The 17,578-nt window shown below is 40.4% G+C and overlaps 1 protein-coding gene across 2 annotated transcripts in view; it reads left to right on the top strand.

Annotated features, from left to right (window-relative positions):
* The window catches only part of CEP89 (centrosomal protein 89), a 131,477-nt gene extending 114,758 nt beyond the window's left edge, over window positions 1-16,719 (top strand). Inside the window, exon 20 of one of the 2 annotated variants that reach the window (XM_074968723.1) lies at window positions 15,628-16,719. In XM_074968723.1, the coding sequence (XP_074824824.1) occupies window positions 15,628-15,868 (241 nt within the window). In that variant the 3' untranslated portion in view covers window positions 15,869-16,719. The remainder of the gene's footprint in view (window positions 1-15,627) is intronic. The other variant, XM_074968724.1, reaches the window with a different exon arrangement.
* The last annotated feature ends 859 nt before the right edge of the window (window positions 16,720-17,578 follow it).

Below are 17,578 nucleotides of genomic sequence, written 5' to 3'. Positions count from 1 at the left end.
TTAATGTGGTAAGTATAATTAATTATGCCTAAATACCTCACTTATGTTGTTTCATTCACCTCTTAAACACTGTATTGTCAATACATCAAGATTCCTCTAGCTCGGATTGTCTCCTGATAACATATTTACCAGTCACCCCAAGCCAAGCATTTTAAAGGAATAATACTAACATATTATAGTATGTCTGTCTCCCATATAAATTAAAAATTCATCGCTCGTCATCTGTCAATTCAATGTATTTCTAGCTTTGTAAGGTTTATCTTTATCACTCTCCCCTCACTGACAGAGGAATAAAGTGGAAGGAGGAATTACTTGTAGGTTAGATGTCACTAATCATCTGTAGCTTGGCAACCAGCATCACTAGTGCTGGGACAGTAATGGACTGTTACAGATTTATTTCCACCAGCATTGTTCAAGGAACAAATTGCAGAACAGAAAATTATTTTCAGCACGTAATTTCAATTATGAATTTAAAATAGTTGGTGATAAAGATAAAAGTATTCTAAATACTAAATAAGATGGGTGTAAAATAACTTACCACATGCAGGCTTTTGTATTAGACTGTACATTTAGAATATCCATTTAATTAAAATCACACTGTGTTCAAGAATTTTGAATCAGGAAAGCTGATGTGATAAAACAGTTAACTGAAGATATGTGGACTGTTTGGCTAGCAGAGTGTTTTTGTGTTAATGTTACAGCAATAATTCTTGAGACACACTATAAAGCAAATCAAACAGTAATTTTAAAGACACTTACACTGAATTCTAACCAAAAGCAATACACTTAGGTAAATTGAAGAACCTGGGATGATGCAATGTCTTTTCCTCATACTATTGAGTTTCTTAAATTTTGTTTTATAACAGTCGGAGCTAGGGTCAGGATATTAGCTATAACTTTTATTCATACCTTGAAATTCTTTGCTTTCATAAGGGGGCTAGATGCACCATAATTACTTATGGGCGCTTTTAAAAAAAGACCCAACACAGCTATTTCTTATTCCTACACTTGCTTATGATTGTACGCATTGTTCTAGTTGCTAACAAATGTGGAGGATCTGCCATAAACGCACCTGGCTTTGAGGAGTTGATTGCTAGAAGATGAGCTAGCTTTGAGTGCTATTTCTTAAAAACAGACATTCCTGCTGGGCAGAATACACAGCTTCCAGACTCCTGCAGGGGACCATATTCAGCCTACAGTTATAACAGTGTCAGAAACAGTCTTCATGAAAATGACTGCCATTTAAAATCTTTGTATGTTAAAAAAAAAATACTTAAATGGAGTCACATAGGATTATTAAAATATATTATTAAAGCAATATACAAAGCTTTCATGGAGCAACAGGGTCTCTTAAATAAACAGTTTCTAAATGGCCAACTTTCCAATTCAAGATGTGATACTAAAAAGGGTCAAGGAGCGTATATTTGAACCATGGTGCTTTAACCTGTGCAAAAATACAGTTTTTTTCTCTTACACACACCTTTTTAACACCTCAATCAATGTAATTAAAGGAACTAAGATGATTCAAAATAGCCATACAGCATAGATATGCAAGAGGCAACACTTGGCTGACAGTCACACATTTGGCAGTCTTACGACGGAGATCCTTTTTTAGAAAATTCCTTCTAGCCTAGAGGAAGGTGCACTGGACTGGGAGGAGCTATGATTACTAGGCTCACTTCTTCCAAAGATCAGTATTAATATTTCTGCCATTCATAAATCTTTATAACTGAATAAGGCCTTATACCCCTATCTGGGAATAGAACCCATACCTCTAACATAACAGACTCATCTTCTTCCCTTAACCACACTTTAAGAATAAATGTGCCAAATCTAACTGCTTAGCTATACTTCCTGCAACCCCTGCTCTACTCATTGAACCAGAGCCAGTAAAGGAACCCAGGTATCCAGATACCTGACATTCCACTGCTGTCTCACCAGAAGCTATGTAAGCCACTAACAAAGTGTATATCACATGCTCCTCTAGGGTCTGGTCCACATAGACAACAGTTTGTTTCTGACACAGGTTATCCCTTTAGCTCAAATAGTAGAGGATTGTGCTGTGGATCTGAATGTCCTGGGCTCAATCCCTGCTGACAACTCATGTTAGTATGTCAGTCTTGCCTCCCAGTCCTTTTTTTGTGTGAGGTTTGAAGTACTTGCAGATCTGGCAGCTGTCCTCTGTATGAGTCTCTCCCAGACAATTGGAATGGGGGTCGCTCAGGGGAATCGCCTCGCCACAGGAGGCACAGGGCTTGAAGCCTGGTGACCGAGGCATGCCTCAGCATTAGGTAACGAATGAACTCCAATAACTGATGGACAAAAAACTCCAAACACTTACTGACTAAAAACTAACTATTTATAACTAATTCAACTACATACACTATAAAAAAAACAGCGAAAATCACTTGGAAAGTTTGCTGAAGCAAAAAGAGCAGTTCCACTGTCATGGGCACTAAGAAGGAACTGAGGGAGCGCAGGCCAGGCCCTTTATATTGGCTCTATGAGCGTATGGCACCACAGGGCACCAGAGCCAATCCGATGGATACAACTGAGGGAAAAATTTCCAGCAACTGTGCTTGGGGCACGCACAAACCTACATTGGAATGGACACGTTCAAGCACTTGAAGAACCAATTGCTTCATAGATATCAATGTATATGTAATAGTATATAAATGTTGATATGCACATAGTTTATAAATATATCTATAGAATAATGAAAAAAGGTAAATGAAGTGACAAAGGATAATGTGTGAGAATAAATAAATACGAATAATATTATTACCATATTCATATTATAAATGTACAAACCTTAACAATGGGTAGAAGCATACAAATAAATATACAATTGCCCATATAAAGTGATAACAGGTAGTCACAAATAACATTCATAACTACTTACTTGTACATTACCATAATGTATATATTAAATAAACCTAAATCTCTGACTGCTAGAAGCTGGGACTGGATGACAGGGGATGAATTAATAAATTGCCTTTTCATTCCCACTGAAGCATCTGGCACTGGCTACTGTCAGAAGACGGGCTACTGGACTAGATGGACCATTGGTCTGACCTAGTATGACCATTCTGAAGTTATTAGGTTCTTATGTTAAATACTTATAAATATAGATATAAATATAAGTAGAAATAAGGAGATAATGGTAATATAGTTACTATGACTATAGATATACACATGCTGGGTATCAGTATATTGAAATATTATAGTAAATATCATGTCTAACAGTACTGATTATACCCTATAACCAATTTAAAATCCCTGTACTTGAACTCCTTTTTTCCTACCAGCAGATATCCTCTTAACTTTGTCATTAAACCATAGCATTTTAAAGGTGATGGGTCTAGGATTACTGTTCTCTCTCCTTCTGGCCTCTGCCACTCAATGAGCCCTTTCAATCTCCAGGGAAGGCAAGCCGGGATCCAATTCCAGTACCTCAGAGTGTGTGTTCTGGAGAAAGCTAATCAAGTTTTTTTCCTTCCAACCCTTCAGGGACCCTCACTAACCACAAACAACTCCTGTGTCATCTGTTTTCAAGATCTTGTTTTCCCTCAAGACTGGTTAGTCCATGGCTTATGGAAGCATTCTCCTTCAGTTCAATGGCAGTTTTGCATAGTTATCTAAATAGGTCAAATAAGCCTTGACTTCCACCACATCTTTAGAGAGCTCATGTATATCTTGAGATAAAAGATGAAACTTGGTAGTTTGAAAGTCCTTCATAGCTGCTATCTGTGAGACCGATGGATTTTCTGAGCCTTACTTTTCTTTGGAGACTCAGGCTTGGGTCTTTTGGCATTTCTGTTTTTCCCAGCAGGATCCATAACAACACAACTAAAAGGTCCCCCCTCATCTAATTAGTAAATTTCTGACAGAAAGTTATGGTTTAACTACTTGAGAGGCCTTAATTGACGGTTAGTGCATTAGGTTGTGGAGACCAATAGTCAAGCAGCCAGCTTCCCTATAGGTCACATGACACTCTTCCTCCCAATCCCTAAATGGAAAACAGGAACTGAATGTCTCAGGGCATTGCTAATGAGATAGAACTTTTTCACCTAAGTAGCCAGTTTGAACCCAGCCTAGCCTGGTACAGATTAACAGTTCTCATCTAATGCGTGGTTGTGGAAGGAGTAACTGAGTGAAGTTCCTCAGTTTATCAACTTTGGCAGGGAAGATGTTATGTCTCTAACTGAAACAAAGTTGGGAGCTTGAAATTGACACTGAGATTACTAAATAGTGATATTTTATATTAAAGTACTAGGCAATTACACATACTACATACAACAAGGAATAGTAGGATATGATTCCTAGGATTTAGAATACTTCTGCTAATGTGCTAGGTCTGCATAGCAAGGACAAGGATGCAGATGGTTAACTTAATATTGTAAAATCTTGTGGGATGGATGTATGAAACGACCAACATCTGTGCAAACTGGGCTATGACTGTCTAAACTAGAGACGTTACAGCAGCGTAGCTATACTGCTGCAGTTGCACTGCTGTAAGGTCTCCCATGTAGCCAATCTATGCTGATAGGAGAGCGTTCTCCTGTAGGCATAATTAAATCACTCCCAACAAACAGCAGCAGTTATGTCCAGAGGAGAGCAACATAACACTGTCCACACCGGCGCTTTTACTCAGGTAACTTATGTCAGTTTGGGTGTATCTTTTTACACCCTTCAGCGACATAAGTTTTGACAAAAGTGCTAGTGTAGACATAGCCCGAGTACTTTTTCCAGACCTGAAGAAGAGCTCTATTAGCTCAAAATCTTCTCTCTCTCACCAACAGAAGTTGGTCCAACAAAAGATATTACCTCACCCACCTTCTTGGTCTAATATCCTGGAACCAAGAAAGCTATAGCAACACTGCATATTTAATTCTTGTAATTCTCTTAGAATGTTTAGAAATTAATTACAGACGTTCCATATATCTGGTTTTATCTTGTTGTTGTATTTGTAACTTTGTTTTTCTTTTCCATGAGCCAAGTGTCACTAGTCCAGTAGTAGTCTTTCCATTTTTGCAGTTCCATTCCAAGTGTCATCAGTTATTTATAATTCTTCAGGCTGCCTTCTTTTTACCTAAGTTGTTTCCTGAAGCATAATGTACATCAATTTTTCCCGGAGGCTCTCATCACATGTTGGAGTAGCTGAGCTGCAGTGGAAACTCTTAGTACACTGCTGGGTCTGCTAACTTTTTAACATTCAACATTTATCTCTTCTTTGCCTTGTCTGCTTCCTCAGTTTGTCCTAACATTTACAAGAAAGTGATCACTGGAAACAACCTGGGAAGAGAGTTTTTCCCAAAAAACAAACAAAAATTATTTATGTTTACTAAAGACATTTTGATAGCTTCTAAAAGGAAGGATGTACAAATTCCATGTTCTTTCAAACTGATATTTAGGATTCTCTTTCTTTGAGATAATTCCTATTCGCAATATTTCTTAACTTTTACAGCCTTCTTGCAAAAATATTGCAAATTCACAGTAACCTTTTGCACCACAAAGCTCAGAAGAATTTGGTGTGATTTTCCCACTTAACATATGTGATATTCATTTGATGCTATTATTGTTTATAGAGCAGGTTTATGAAGAATATAGTTTCACACATCTTTCTTTAAATTAAATGTTATATCTGAAATATGTAATCTAAGTTGTGAATATAGCTGCAGGGTAAGAAATCGGGTTTGTAAATGCTATCACATCTTATTTATGTTTCTGAACACTGCTTTTCCTTCCTCTATGATTTTTCTAGGTCACACCATATTATATCATATAAATCCTCTGCAGTGGTACAGTACATAGTAATTTGTCACAGCTGTTACACTTTCTGAAGAAACGTCATGGCCGTTTTGCACATTAAAGTACGAGCCTGAAAATCTTGACTAAATTTCCTCTGTTTATCCTCAGAAAAGGTGCAGCAATACAAAACTTTACAATCCTATATAATCAAGGGAAAGGGCCCATATAGTCTTTTGCCTTGGGTTTTCAGATGAAATTACCATGAAGTGTTCTTATTGTGGGATTGGTCTTTGTGATGTGGATGCTTATATACTACAGAGTGGACTGAGATAGCTAACTCACTGAACTGGAAGGCTGAATTAGGATCTGAGATTAATGGAGGTTCAATTTTGGGAAAATCACTGAACTTGCCTCTGCTCTCCTTCCATTGGGTTCATTCTCCTAAAACATCTTAGTAGTCACACTTTTTGGTAGCAGAAATTAGGGTATTCAATCTCATCACTCTTTAGCGTAGTTGTGATTTTAATTGCATTTTCATCTTTAATAAGTTAGGCAATCATTTGTTAATGAGAAACAAACAGAAGATTATTATCTTGTACAGTCATGTTTAGAAGTGGGATATTTATTCACTGCTGGATGTATGTCCACTTTAAAAATGCTAATTTTAGATGTAGAGTTATTAACTCTTGACCAAAATGAATAGCTGGCACGCAAGACAGAATGATGTTTAGCACAGGTCTTTGAGAGGAAATCTACTAAACTAAGGGCCTTTACAGACAATGTCAAAACAGGATGCTAATGTCAGTGCAGGACCTAAAGAAATTCCTTCTGGAGGGATGCAACGGGTCCCTGTGAAGTAGGAGCATTACATGGAAAAGATGGGGAAGGAATGGTGTAAAAAGAAGAGAAAACAGGGACTTTTAATGGAATCCAGGGATTAAAAGATCCCCCATTATAGCCGCCAAGTTCTGTGTTCTCCTTGGAGATTGATGAGGACTGTGGTGGTCTTGCTGTGATTAAATCCAGATTCCTGTGACTGAAAAGGGCAATAGCAAGCCAGACACCCTTGCAGAGGAAGTATTTCCAGAGTCCCCGTATGGCTTCAGACCAACACAATGCACCACTGACATGATTTTTGCAGGCAGATCCAGGAAAATTGTCAAGAACAACAGGAGCTGCAATGGCCTGTATCAATCTGATCAAAGACTTTGACTCTGTCAATTGTGAGGCTCTGTGAAAAACAGGGTGGATAAAAATCAATGATTTAAAAAAAAAATTTTTTTTAAATCAGATTTTTTTTATTTACATCAGATTTTTTTGATAAAATGCTTTTTGAGGAAAAAACTCATCTCAAGATAGTTTTAATTAAGATACATTTTAGCTCAAAGATCTCATGCAATAGGGATTATAAATTCTAATTCTATAGTATGCAACAATATATTCATGTAATGTTTAAGAAAAGTTTTGTAAATGAATTCCAATAGTTCATGGATTAGGGACCCAATCTTGTGGGGTTCCAGGGTCTTCTGTATAGATTTTTAGGTTAATCTTTCTATCTACCCAATGGGACTCAGTGCTAAGTCTCGAAGATACCATCAGAGATGCTTAGTTTTGCAGTTTTCAAGCTGTGGATTTATGTCTCCAGAGATAACATGCTTGTTAAAAGCAAAAATGTTTTAAAATACATAAATAATAAATATATAGAGGTGAGAAATAATCCTATTTTCCCTCTGCAAATTTGTGTACACAGAGTCAATCCTCTCTAAAAGTGCAAAGTTTCAAAAAGTTCAATGAATAGAAGATTGTTGGGGGTGGAATAGATCTGGACAAGAAGTCTTGAGATAAATGTGAGAAGGGAGAGACAGGCAGTAGAAACAAAAGTGAAGCTGTTTGAGCAGCACATTCCAGAAGCCTTGAGGTCTTTCTGAGTGTAGCCTTCATTGATTTGAGATCTACCATACCATTCTCTCACTCGAAGGGAAAACCTGTAATGCAAAAAAGAAAAGGAGTACTTGTAGCACCTTAGAGACTAACAAATTTATTTGAGCATAAGCTTTCGTGAGCTACAGCTCAACTTCATTGGATAATGGCAGCAGGCTGTAAAAGAGACCCAGTTTGGGTCTCATCTATCTCAGAGTTGTGAAGAATATCTATTAAGGTTGTAACAACCAATAAGAATGCACTTTTATGTAGAAATCCATGATTAAATCGAGTCTTCCTGACGAGTGATTTAAATCATGATTTAAATCAAATCCACCCTGGTGGAAAATCTTGTGAAAGCGAATTTATTACCATTGTAAGACTCCTCCATGACCGGATGACTGTCTCCTTCCTGTGCAGTGGCTCTACCTCTGAGCCCTTCATCATCCAAACTAGCATAAAACAAGGCTGTGTACTGGCACCCATCCTCTTCTCCATTTTCTTAGCAACTATGAAAATGTTAACCCAAGACCGTCTACCACAGGGCACTGGCATCCAATATCGGACTGACAGCAACCTCTTCAACCTTTCTCGTCTCCATGCCAGAAATAAAGTAATATCGGCAACAATAACCAGACTCCAGTATGCAGATGATTGTGCTGTAGTTGCAAAAAGGAGGATCTACAAATAGCCCTTAATTGCTTCTCTGAAGCTTACAAAAGCCTAGGGCTCTAAACATCAACAAAACAAAAATTCTCCACCAGCCAGCTCTTGGTCAATCATCCCACCCAGCAAGGAAGATCTACACTGACAAAGAAGAACTGGAAAATGTAGAATACTTTGCCTATCTTGGCAGCCATCTCTCACAGAGGGCAGACATAGATGTCGAGATTCAGCACAGAATCCTCTGTCCCAGCCTTGCCTTTGGCAGACAGTTGCGCTGTGTGTTCAACAATCACATAATCAGAACACATACTAGACTTTTAGTTTATAAAGCGGTGGTAATCCCAACTCTGTTCTATGCCTGTGAGACTTGGGTGACCTAAAGAAAACACCTGAAAAACCTGGAACACCAACACTTTCTTTGGAAGATCCTCAACATAAAGTAGGAGGATTGCCACACTAATGCCAGTATCCTCACAAAGGCCAACATCTTCAGCGTTGAGGCCCTGATTATTCAGCACCAGCTGAGGTGGCATGGGCACTGTGTGCGCATGCTTGATGTACGCATACCAAAACAACTGCTGTATGCCCTTCTCACCAAAGAAGAAAGGAAATGGGAAGGCCAAAAGAAACGCTTTAAAGACATCCTCAAGATAAAAATCAAGAGATATGGTGTTGACACCACACACTGGGAGACAGTAGCCCGGGACAGGGATAACTGGCAGACTCCTCAGAGAGGGAACATACATTTTTGAGGAAAATCGCCTTGCCCTGGTTGCAGAAAAATGCCAGAATAGGACAGCCAACTGTCATTCAGCAATTGTGGCCCAAACCAGACTTCCAACTCCACCTGCAACATCCTCCAATGAGCCTGTGGCTCAGCGATTGGACTCCTCAGTCACCAAAGGATCAATAAAAAATAAAACCTGTGAAAGAGATCATCCTTGACCTCCAGGGATGGACAACCACTCACAGCCTGAGTTGGAACTCCGTGAGTGGTTCTCCTCACACTTTTCTCTGCGACATAGCTAGATCTTAGCTTATTTAACTCTGTAAATAGTTAGCAGTTAGTATCCTTTAGACAGGTTTCCTTTATTGTTTTCAGGTTTTATTTCTAGTTTATTTGTTAGTGTAGTTGGCGGTGGTACGCTCCAGGAGCATGCAGCACTCTCCGGACTTCAATCACTGATCTTTGTGTGAGGTATCTATTCCTAAAGCGATCCCTACACACATTGTTTGCTGCATCTTGGGGAAGGACACATCAAGGAGAGGAGTTGCATTTGCCACCCCTTCAAGAAACATACTCAAGTTTCCAGGGATCTACACCTCAAGCTGCACCTCCTCGAACAGGCCAGAGGCTTACCTCAGCACTGGCACCAGATCATTCTGTCCATGCATAGTCAACTGTTACTATGGCGGAGAGTTTGAACAGGCCTTTGGACTTGCACTCCTCTTCATGCAGAAGGAGAGGTCAATCTTTCTCTTGTAGAGTCCCTCTAGGGTGACTAGACTTCCTGATAAAATAAGGACTGTCCCAATATTTAACTTTGTTCCGCGTCCCGACCGACGTATGATCAGGATGCCATTTGTCCCAATATCGTACAGTTCCCGGGTGTCCAGTTGGGACGGGGCTGGCAGGCTCCCTACTTGGCTCGGTGCACCTCCCCAGAAGTGGCGACATCTCCCGCTGGGTCCTAGGTGCAAGGATGGCCAGGGGGGTTCTGAATGCTGCCCCTGCCATGAGTGCCTGCTCCACAGCTCCCATTGGACAGGAAACACAGCCAATGGGAGCTGCGGGGGCAGTGCCTGCGGGTGAGACAGCTCGCACAGCCACCTAGCCGCTCCTCCGCCTAGGACCCAGAGGGAGATGTCGCCACTTCCGGGGAGCTGCCTGAGGTAAACACCCCAACCCCCAGCCCTGAGCCTCCTCCTGCACTCAAACTCCCTCCTGGTGTCAGCACCCTGAACTCCCTCCTGCATCCCAACCCCCTACCCCAGCTGAGACCCCCACTTGCAGTGGGAGCTGGGGCCATGCACCCCTAACCGATCCACGGCTTGCGGCAGGGGTCAGAGTCGGGGCCGGGCATCCCCCCATGTGTCCCGATATTTTGTTCTTGCAATCTGGTCACCTAGGTCCCTTGCAAAAAATCCATAAGACTGCTAGGAGCTGTTCCTGCTCCAAGAGAAGTTCATCTTCCACCTCGAAGAGATTGGAGCAACAATGAGATTCACCAGGTACCCAGAGTAGAATTGGGGCATTAGCCCATGTCTCCCACTACCAAGACAAAAACCCCCTCCTACTGTACCATCAACTGCGCATCCGTCTTCATGGTGGCTATTGAGCCTGGTACCAACACAATCTGTTTCAGTGATGCCTCTTTTAGTGCCTATGACCGCACAGGCATATGAAGTGGTGAAAAACCATTTTGTCTGCCCCTGATTTGCCGTTGATGCAGGAGTCTGCAGGGCGGTTATTACCTTCGTCTCTGCCCAGGCCCTCAACCTTTTCAGCACCGGACAAAGAATGTTGCTGGCATCTGGGCAAAGGAAACAATCGGAGACTGCCTCATCTGCATCTTCCAGCACCCAAGTGCACTCTCCATTGGTCCTCAGAGAGTCTTCAACATTGGCACCGGTACTAGGGCCTTTGTCAGCCTGGGTGTTGATATCAGGCTATGCACTGCCTCCAACAGAACCTGCTTCTTGAGAAACATTCACCTTACCAACTGCAGTACCACCACCAGTACCAACCTTGCCTCTGCCCAGCTGGGAGTTGGATAGATTTAGTCATCAAGTAGCCCTGCCTGGTTGGGTGCTTCTTATGCTGAATGATTATTCGGAGGGCCCCTCTCAGTCTGGGTCAGACTTGTCTAGCTCTTCTTAATCCCCTCCAAGCCACAGAAAGTCCAGTGAATCATCCAGGCCACTTTAAGATGGACAACCTTGGTACCAGGATTTGTACCAATCACACAGCAAGGAGAAGCCAGTGCAGCCTGAGACATTTTGGCCTCCAATGCTATACTGGCTGATGTGAAACCCTTGGGGGACTCTTTGATCCTCCAGATCTAGAGCTCCACCCTGTTCCAGAAGGTCCCCAGAACCATCCACATCAGAACCTCATGTAGCAGAAAAGCAACTAGAAGCTCTTCCTATTGTACAACCAGCCCAACAAGATGAGCTATTGGAGGAATGAGCTCTGTCTTTGAAGGCTACTTTGGTTCCAGTCAATTTATCCTTGCTCTCCCCAGAGGGCTCAGTAGTCCCAGGCTCATCCTCACAGTCCCAGAAGTTTATAAATCCTAATCAGAATTTGCTTTGAAGAATGGCCTCTGTGATCATTATACAAACCAAGTTTTTACAGAATACCCACAAGCTGTTGGACATTCTCCCAAGGTGCAGACTTGAGAAGGGTAGCATCCCAATTAATGAGGCACTTTCAGAGCCAGCAAAGGCCTTATGGAATAGACCTGTTTTGTTGGCTCCCACAGCCAAACACACTGATAAGCATTTCCCATGTGCCTGCCATGGGGTTTGAGTGGTTTTACGCTCATCTGGCCCAAAATTCCTTTGTAGTCGTGCCTGCCAATGAGAGGTCAAGGCAAGGGAGGTTCAAGTCAGCCCCCAAAAAATGGAACTGAAAAAAATGGATGCAACTAATCAGCAGGCACTGTTAGCTAAATTTGTTTTTTTGTTTTTGTTTTTTTTGTACAGAAATTCCCCATGGACTCCAGGGAACAATTCAAAGGCTTTTTGGCAGAGGGCAGTCCGGTTGTGAAGACATCTATTCCATCTGCCTTGAATATTATTGATGGTTCCTTTAGAATTTTGACCTCTGCAATTGTAGGAGGAGAGTATCTTGGCTATATAATTCTGCTATAACCCCTGACATACAGCAAACTACAGAAGACCTTCCATTTGATGGGCGCTTCCTTTTTTTTTTTTTTTTTTTTTTTTTGGATAAAACTAAATCTCACAAAAGAATTGAGATATGAAAAGGTGCATTTCAGGGCGTGTTTTACATTCCTCTTTGTGGTATAGGGACAGCATCTACTCCCCAGAAATCCCCTCAGTAGGAGTGAAGGCTTCCGGGTGTGCTCCAGAGAGACTGGAAGTGTCAGAGGAGGAGTTTTTTTTTTAAACACTTGTCACCAAAATGAATTCATAAAACCCCTTTTTAACACACAGTTTTAATTCTAAGCCACTTTTGGGCGAAGTGGCTACAAAAGGTCTGAGGGAGAAAATCAGAAATGTTTAAGATGTGCTATTCTCCCCACCCTGAATAATGTTTCACATTTCTACACTATAAGGCCTGTCACACTAAATTTAACAACACTTGGCTTTCTCTAGCAGTGACTGCATTTCAGTGTTTCTGTAGAAGCTAGCACACAGCCTTCTGCACAACAGTGAAGAGAAATTTGGCCAAGGACATATGTAAATACCTGCATTTACCTGGAGAGGCTAAGAAAGGTCTTGATGCAATGATCCATACAAAACTAATTTTATTTCCTTTCTGAGGTGGACTCAATCTCTCTCATAAAGGACACAATAATTGTCCTGTTGAACTTCTGCTGTACCTCAGGTTTCAGAGTAGCAGCCATGTTAGTCTGTATTTGCAAAAAGAAAAGGAGTACTTGTGGCACCTTAGAGACTAACACATTTATTTGAAGTGAGCTGTAGCTCACGAAAGCTTATGCTCAAATAAATTTCCTTTGCTGTACCTCAGAGACACCCACTCTCTTCACCTACTATTCTGTATATTTATTCACCAATAGGGTCAGGTCAAACTGTACTTCCAGAAGCAGTTCTTTAAAAAAGTCTCATGCAGACTTAATTGTTTCAGTTTCACTGTTCTCTTCAGCACTGCTAGTTACTGTTTAGGTTTCTGCTTTTGAAAGTGGGTTTCATTATCTAATTTGAGATGGAAAGCAGCATTATCTTATTAAAACAAAGGTTTTTAACATTGTCTAGTTCTTAAAATCTCTCATGTAAATGATGTAACATTCTGCCTTTCTAAGCAGCTAGCACTCCAAATCCCTTCCAACTCTTAAATTTTGCATTTTCTCGCCCTGGTTCAATGCTGTTGGGAATGTAGTAAGCATCCAGGATCCTCTTCCCCTGTAGTCTTATTGCCCTTCCTGAATATCTTTGGCATGTAGTGTGAAGTTCCTACAAACGTCAGCAAGCTTCTCTTTTATACCTGCCTGCCTGAATAACAGATGTACACAGCAGAAGAGTCATTTTCAGTAAGATGGTTTCACCCATTTCTGAAGTTCCAAACACAAAGGATGGAGTGGAAGAAAATGCAGACGAGTTAAAAAAAACATAGAAATGAGGCAATGAGAAGAGAGGTGTGGCAGAGCAAGGGAGTGAGCTATAGGCAGGGAAGGATAGCATAGGGCCTTGGTTTGAAAGGAAAGAGAAAGCTAGTGAAGGATTTCAAGAGTGCAGTGTGAGAAAGGTGATTTTGACAGCAGCATTTTGGAAACAGTGGAAGGAACTACACTGTTTCATGTGAAGCAGACATACCATAATTTACTTTATTACTGGCGCTGGAGTAACCTCTTTTCTTGCACCAACACTAGCACCATACTTTTCTCCTTTTCTTTTTCTCAAGTGGTTCTTTATCTTCTGAGGTTGTGCAGTCTCTGTCCAGCCAAGAATAAGGTAGAGAGTCTAGTAATGGATACTGGAATATGAACTGAGGGGATAATTTGTAGTCTAAACAAAGCAAAATATTTACCTTCTGAATGAGGCACAAAATTAGGCAAATGTTTTTAAATGAGCCCAGATTTTAAGGCTTATGTGTGTGAAAGGTGTATACATGCTGCATGTGTATGTATGAGAGAGAGGTGGTGTAGATTTAAAATGACCATTTGATCCAAAAAGAAAAATTCAGAACATCTGAGAATGGCACTGCATATCAGCATATGGGCAGCATGTAGATAGATGCACAATTGAGTAGTACAATTAAATGTTATGACGCTGAAACACCTTTATTGCCATATAACAGCTGGAAGTCACACAGATCTTTATCACAAAATTTAAAAAATCCTACACTCAAATACAAGGATTCTGACTTTCACGCATCAGTGTTTATGTCAACATATTCCTTTATTTAAGGCTGATCTAGAATGCACTAATCTGAGACCACATGGGTATACAGGGAATAGAAGAGAGTCACCTGCTTTTTATTGAGATAGTAGGTTGTGAGCCTATCCAAAAGCATAGTGCAGTTATAAAAGCCAGCCACTGTACAAGACCAGAGGAAGCCTGAGGCTTAGGGTACAAACAGATATCAAATCACCACCATTTTCATTCAGTTGCCTTCTGACAAGACTGTGTGTGTGTGATCTCAGCAGATGTGACAAGAAGGGAAGTGAGTCAAATTCAATCAGGCAGTGAGTGCTTGGAGAGTAGTTTTGTGTGAATGAGGTAGCTCTGTGAAGTGCAGGAAGAAGTCAGTTCCTTTCCTTGGTAATGGAGATAGTCTAAAGATACCATCTACCAGAATTCTCATGCTTCGCATCCTAGAGCAAGTGGCAAATAATCATCATGGCTTGTTCAAAGGGTTATTTTATCAACATGTCAACATTAGATTAGGTTGTCCCCAAAACTAGTCAACTTAAAAAAAAGAAGTATTTGCAATGAAACTGTCAGAAGTGGCTTGATGCTCAAGAGCAGCTGGGATCTATTCTCAGGGCTAAGTGCACTCTGCAGGTGATGCTATTGGATGCCTAAGGAAGGGGGCTAATATCTGCTCACTGTATGAGTGAGTTTTGCTGGCAGATTCTTTGAACATCCCTGCAGTACAAGTGCCATGTACATAGATGTCCAGAGAGGGAGCAAAATCAAGTACAAGTACAGACATGGGCTTGAATTCTCCTTTCATTTATGTAAGTACAACTCTCAGTGACTTAAATGGGGAGTTGCACTGGTGTAACAGGAGAAGTTGACCCATGATGTTCCCCAGAAATGGTGGAGGAATAAGGAAGAACTGTTTTGATCACAGGCTAGTGCTTTGAGCGGGATCCATAACCACATGCACGAGCCCAGAACTCCTGTTTTGCTTCTAATCACATCCTCTCTTCCTAACCTTTTAAAATACTTAATGTGTTTTTTTAAACACAGTGGAGACCAATTTAATCAAAACATTTTAGGTACTTGAAGTCATGTATCATGCAATAACACTATTTGTTAAACGTTAAAGGTATATACTGTACAAATGAACTTTTAAACAAACTGGATTTGAATATTTGAAATCAGCATCCTCTTTTTTTATTTTCATTCTTTCAGAGAAGTGGAAGGTGAACTTGAAATAGTTTGGGAATCTACCTCCAAAGAGAACAGGAGAATGAAAGAACTCTTGCATAAATCTCTGGAGAAGAATAACATGTGGAGCACTGTCAGAGTTTATGAATCATATTTAGATGAAATCTCTCAGAAGGACTTTATTTCTGGATATGGTTTTAGCTACTGTGATGTGAAACCATCATCACCCACAAAAAATCAAAGTAAACAGGAACCTCTGTGTTAAGGACAAAGGTGCCTCTACGTCTCACACAAGAAAAGATGATCCCAAAGAAACACAACAAGAGCTCTACGTCTGAATTAGACTCTCCTCAAGCACAAAATATGTTCTAACAAAAAAGCATTTATGCTCTTTGATACTGATATATACATTAACTTGAATTGATAACAGCATATTCTCGCTCTGGTAGAGTTATATTTTTAGTATAGATTTTAATAATATTGTTGATGTCATTTGATAAAAGGCTATTGCTAATCCAGTAGAAATGTAGTATAGCACTAGTCATGACTCTGAAGCTGGCTGTACTTATCAAATTAAAGGGATAAATAATTGCAGCTCTTCACATTCTAATTGCCAGACTCACAGAGCACATAAATCCTCGGGTTACTGTTTCCTATTCACTTGTTTTATAGCAGAGACTCTCCTATATCATAAATAATGCTTATGTTTTTGTATGGTTTAATTGAAATGCTAGCAGTTTCATCTATAAACAATCCTATACAGTTGTTTAAATATCCAAAATGTGGAGATTTAATCAAACCAAATACATAGAAAACATCTGCAATGTCTAATCTTTATTTCATTGTTTGTAAAGCACTTTAATATCCTGAGATGCAAAGTATTACTCTTAGGATCGATTGCCTACTACCTGGAGAAAGGGAGAGGAAGTGCCAACTGTGTAGGGGATTTGGGGACAAGGCAGGGGCAAATTAGTGGCACCACATCCCCTACTACCTCACAGATATCCAAGTGGGAGTTGGTGCTGTTGGAATCCATGGCTGCTTATAAACAGCTGTAGAGGGACCCAGCCAGCAGCAGCATGTTTCCTACTGGAGTTGTGCTGCCAAGGGGATGGAAAGTCAGAAGAGGCATGAGTCATCCCCAGGATCAGGAGGCTTTGCCCTCTGCAAATTCAACAGCATCTAAAACCACTTCCCCTTTAGGGGAAAATTTGCAGGGAACCCCTCAATTTTTTCTGCTCTAGGTAGACCCCTTCACAGAGTTCTTTGCAGCAGGGGGAAGTCTGTCCCATTAGTACAATACATTTATTGTCATATTTCACAGCAATTGCACATTGTAGTAACCAAAGCTCAAAGTTGGTATAAAGTGAAGGGTTTTATTTCACAATTTATACAAGTATGTTTGATCTTTCTGCAATTATTTTAGCTTGCTGCTTAATTTTATTACCCTAGCTAAAGAACTGACAACTGTTTGTGAACTGAAAACAAAAAGGTGAAAACAATACTTCTTAAATGTGTAAGTCTACAACATATATAATCTATTATTGCTTGTTGATAGGAACTAAACAGCAAAAATAAAATCAGGGAAACAAAGGTCCCTTAAAAAGAACATGAAAAAGAAAATGGACTCCAATTGGTGTGGATCTGAGAGAGTTCACTTATGTCCCAGAGTGTTCTACTTCACATTAAGGGCCTCACTTAGGAAAACATTGGTATTCAGGAAGGAGGGCTTAAACAAGGGTTTAAAAAAAGAAAAGAAAAATGTACAAGCAGCAGAGTTTACATGCCAAAATAGAGATGAACCATGGACTCCATGAAGTCCAATAGCAAAGTCTCTAGTGATTTTACATGGAAGGTGCTCAGATACTAGTGAGGGGTGAACATATGGAACACTAAAGGTATTGTCTTCACTGTCCAAAAAACCTAGGCAGCATGTCTGAGAGCCCGAGTCAAGTGACTTGGGCTCATGCTATGG

Source organism: Natator depressus, chromosome 12, assembly GCF_965152275.1.
Source record: "Natator depressus isolate rNatDep1 chromosome 12, rNatDep2.hap1, whole genome shotgun sequence".
Taxonomy (NCBI): domain Eukaryota; kingdom Metazoa; phylum Chordata; order Testudines; family Cheloniidae; genus Natator; species Natator depressus.
The sequence above is the reverse complement of the archived record's forward strand: the minus strand, read 5'-3'. Positions and strand labels throughout refer to the sequence as shown.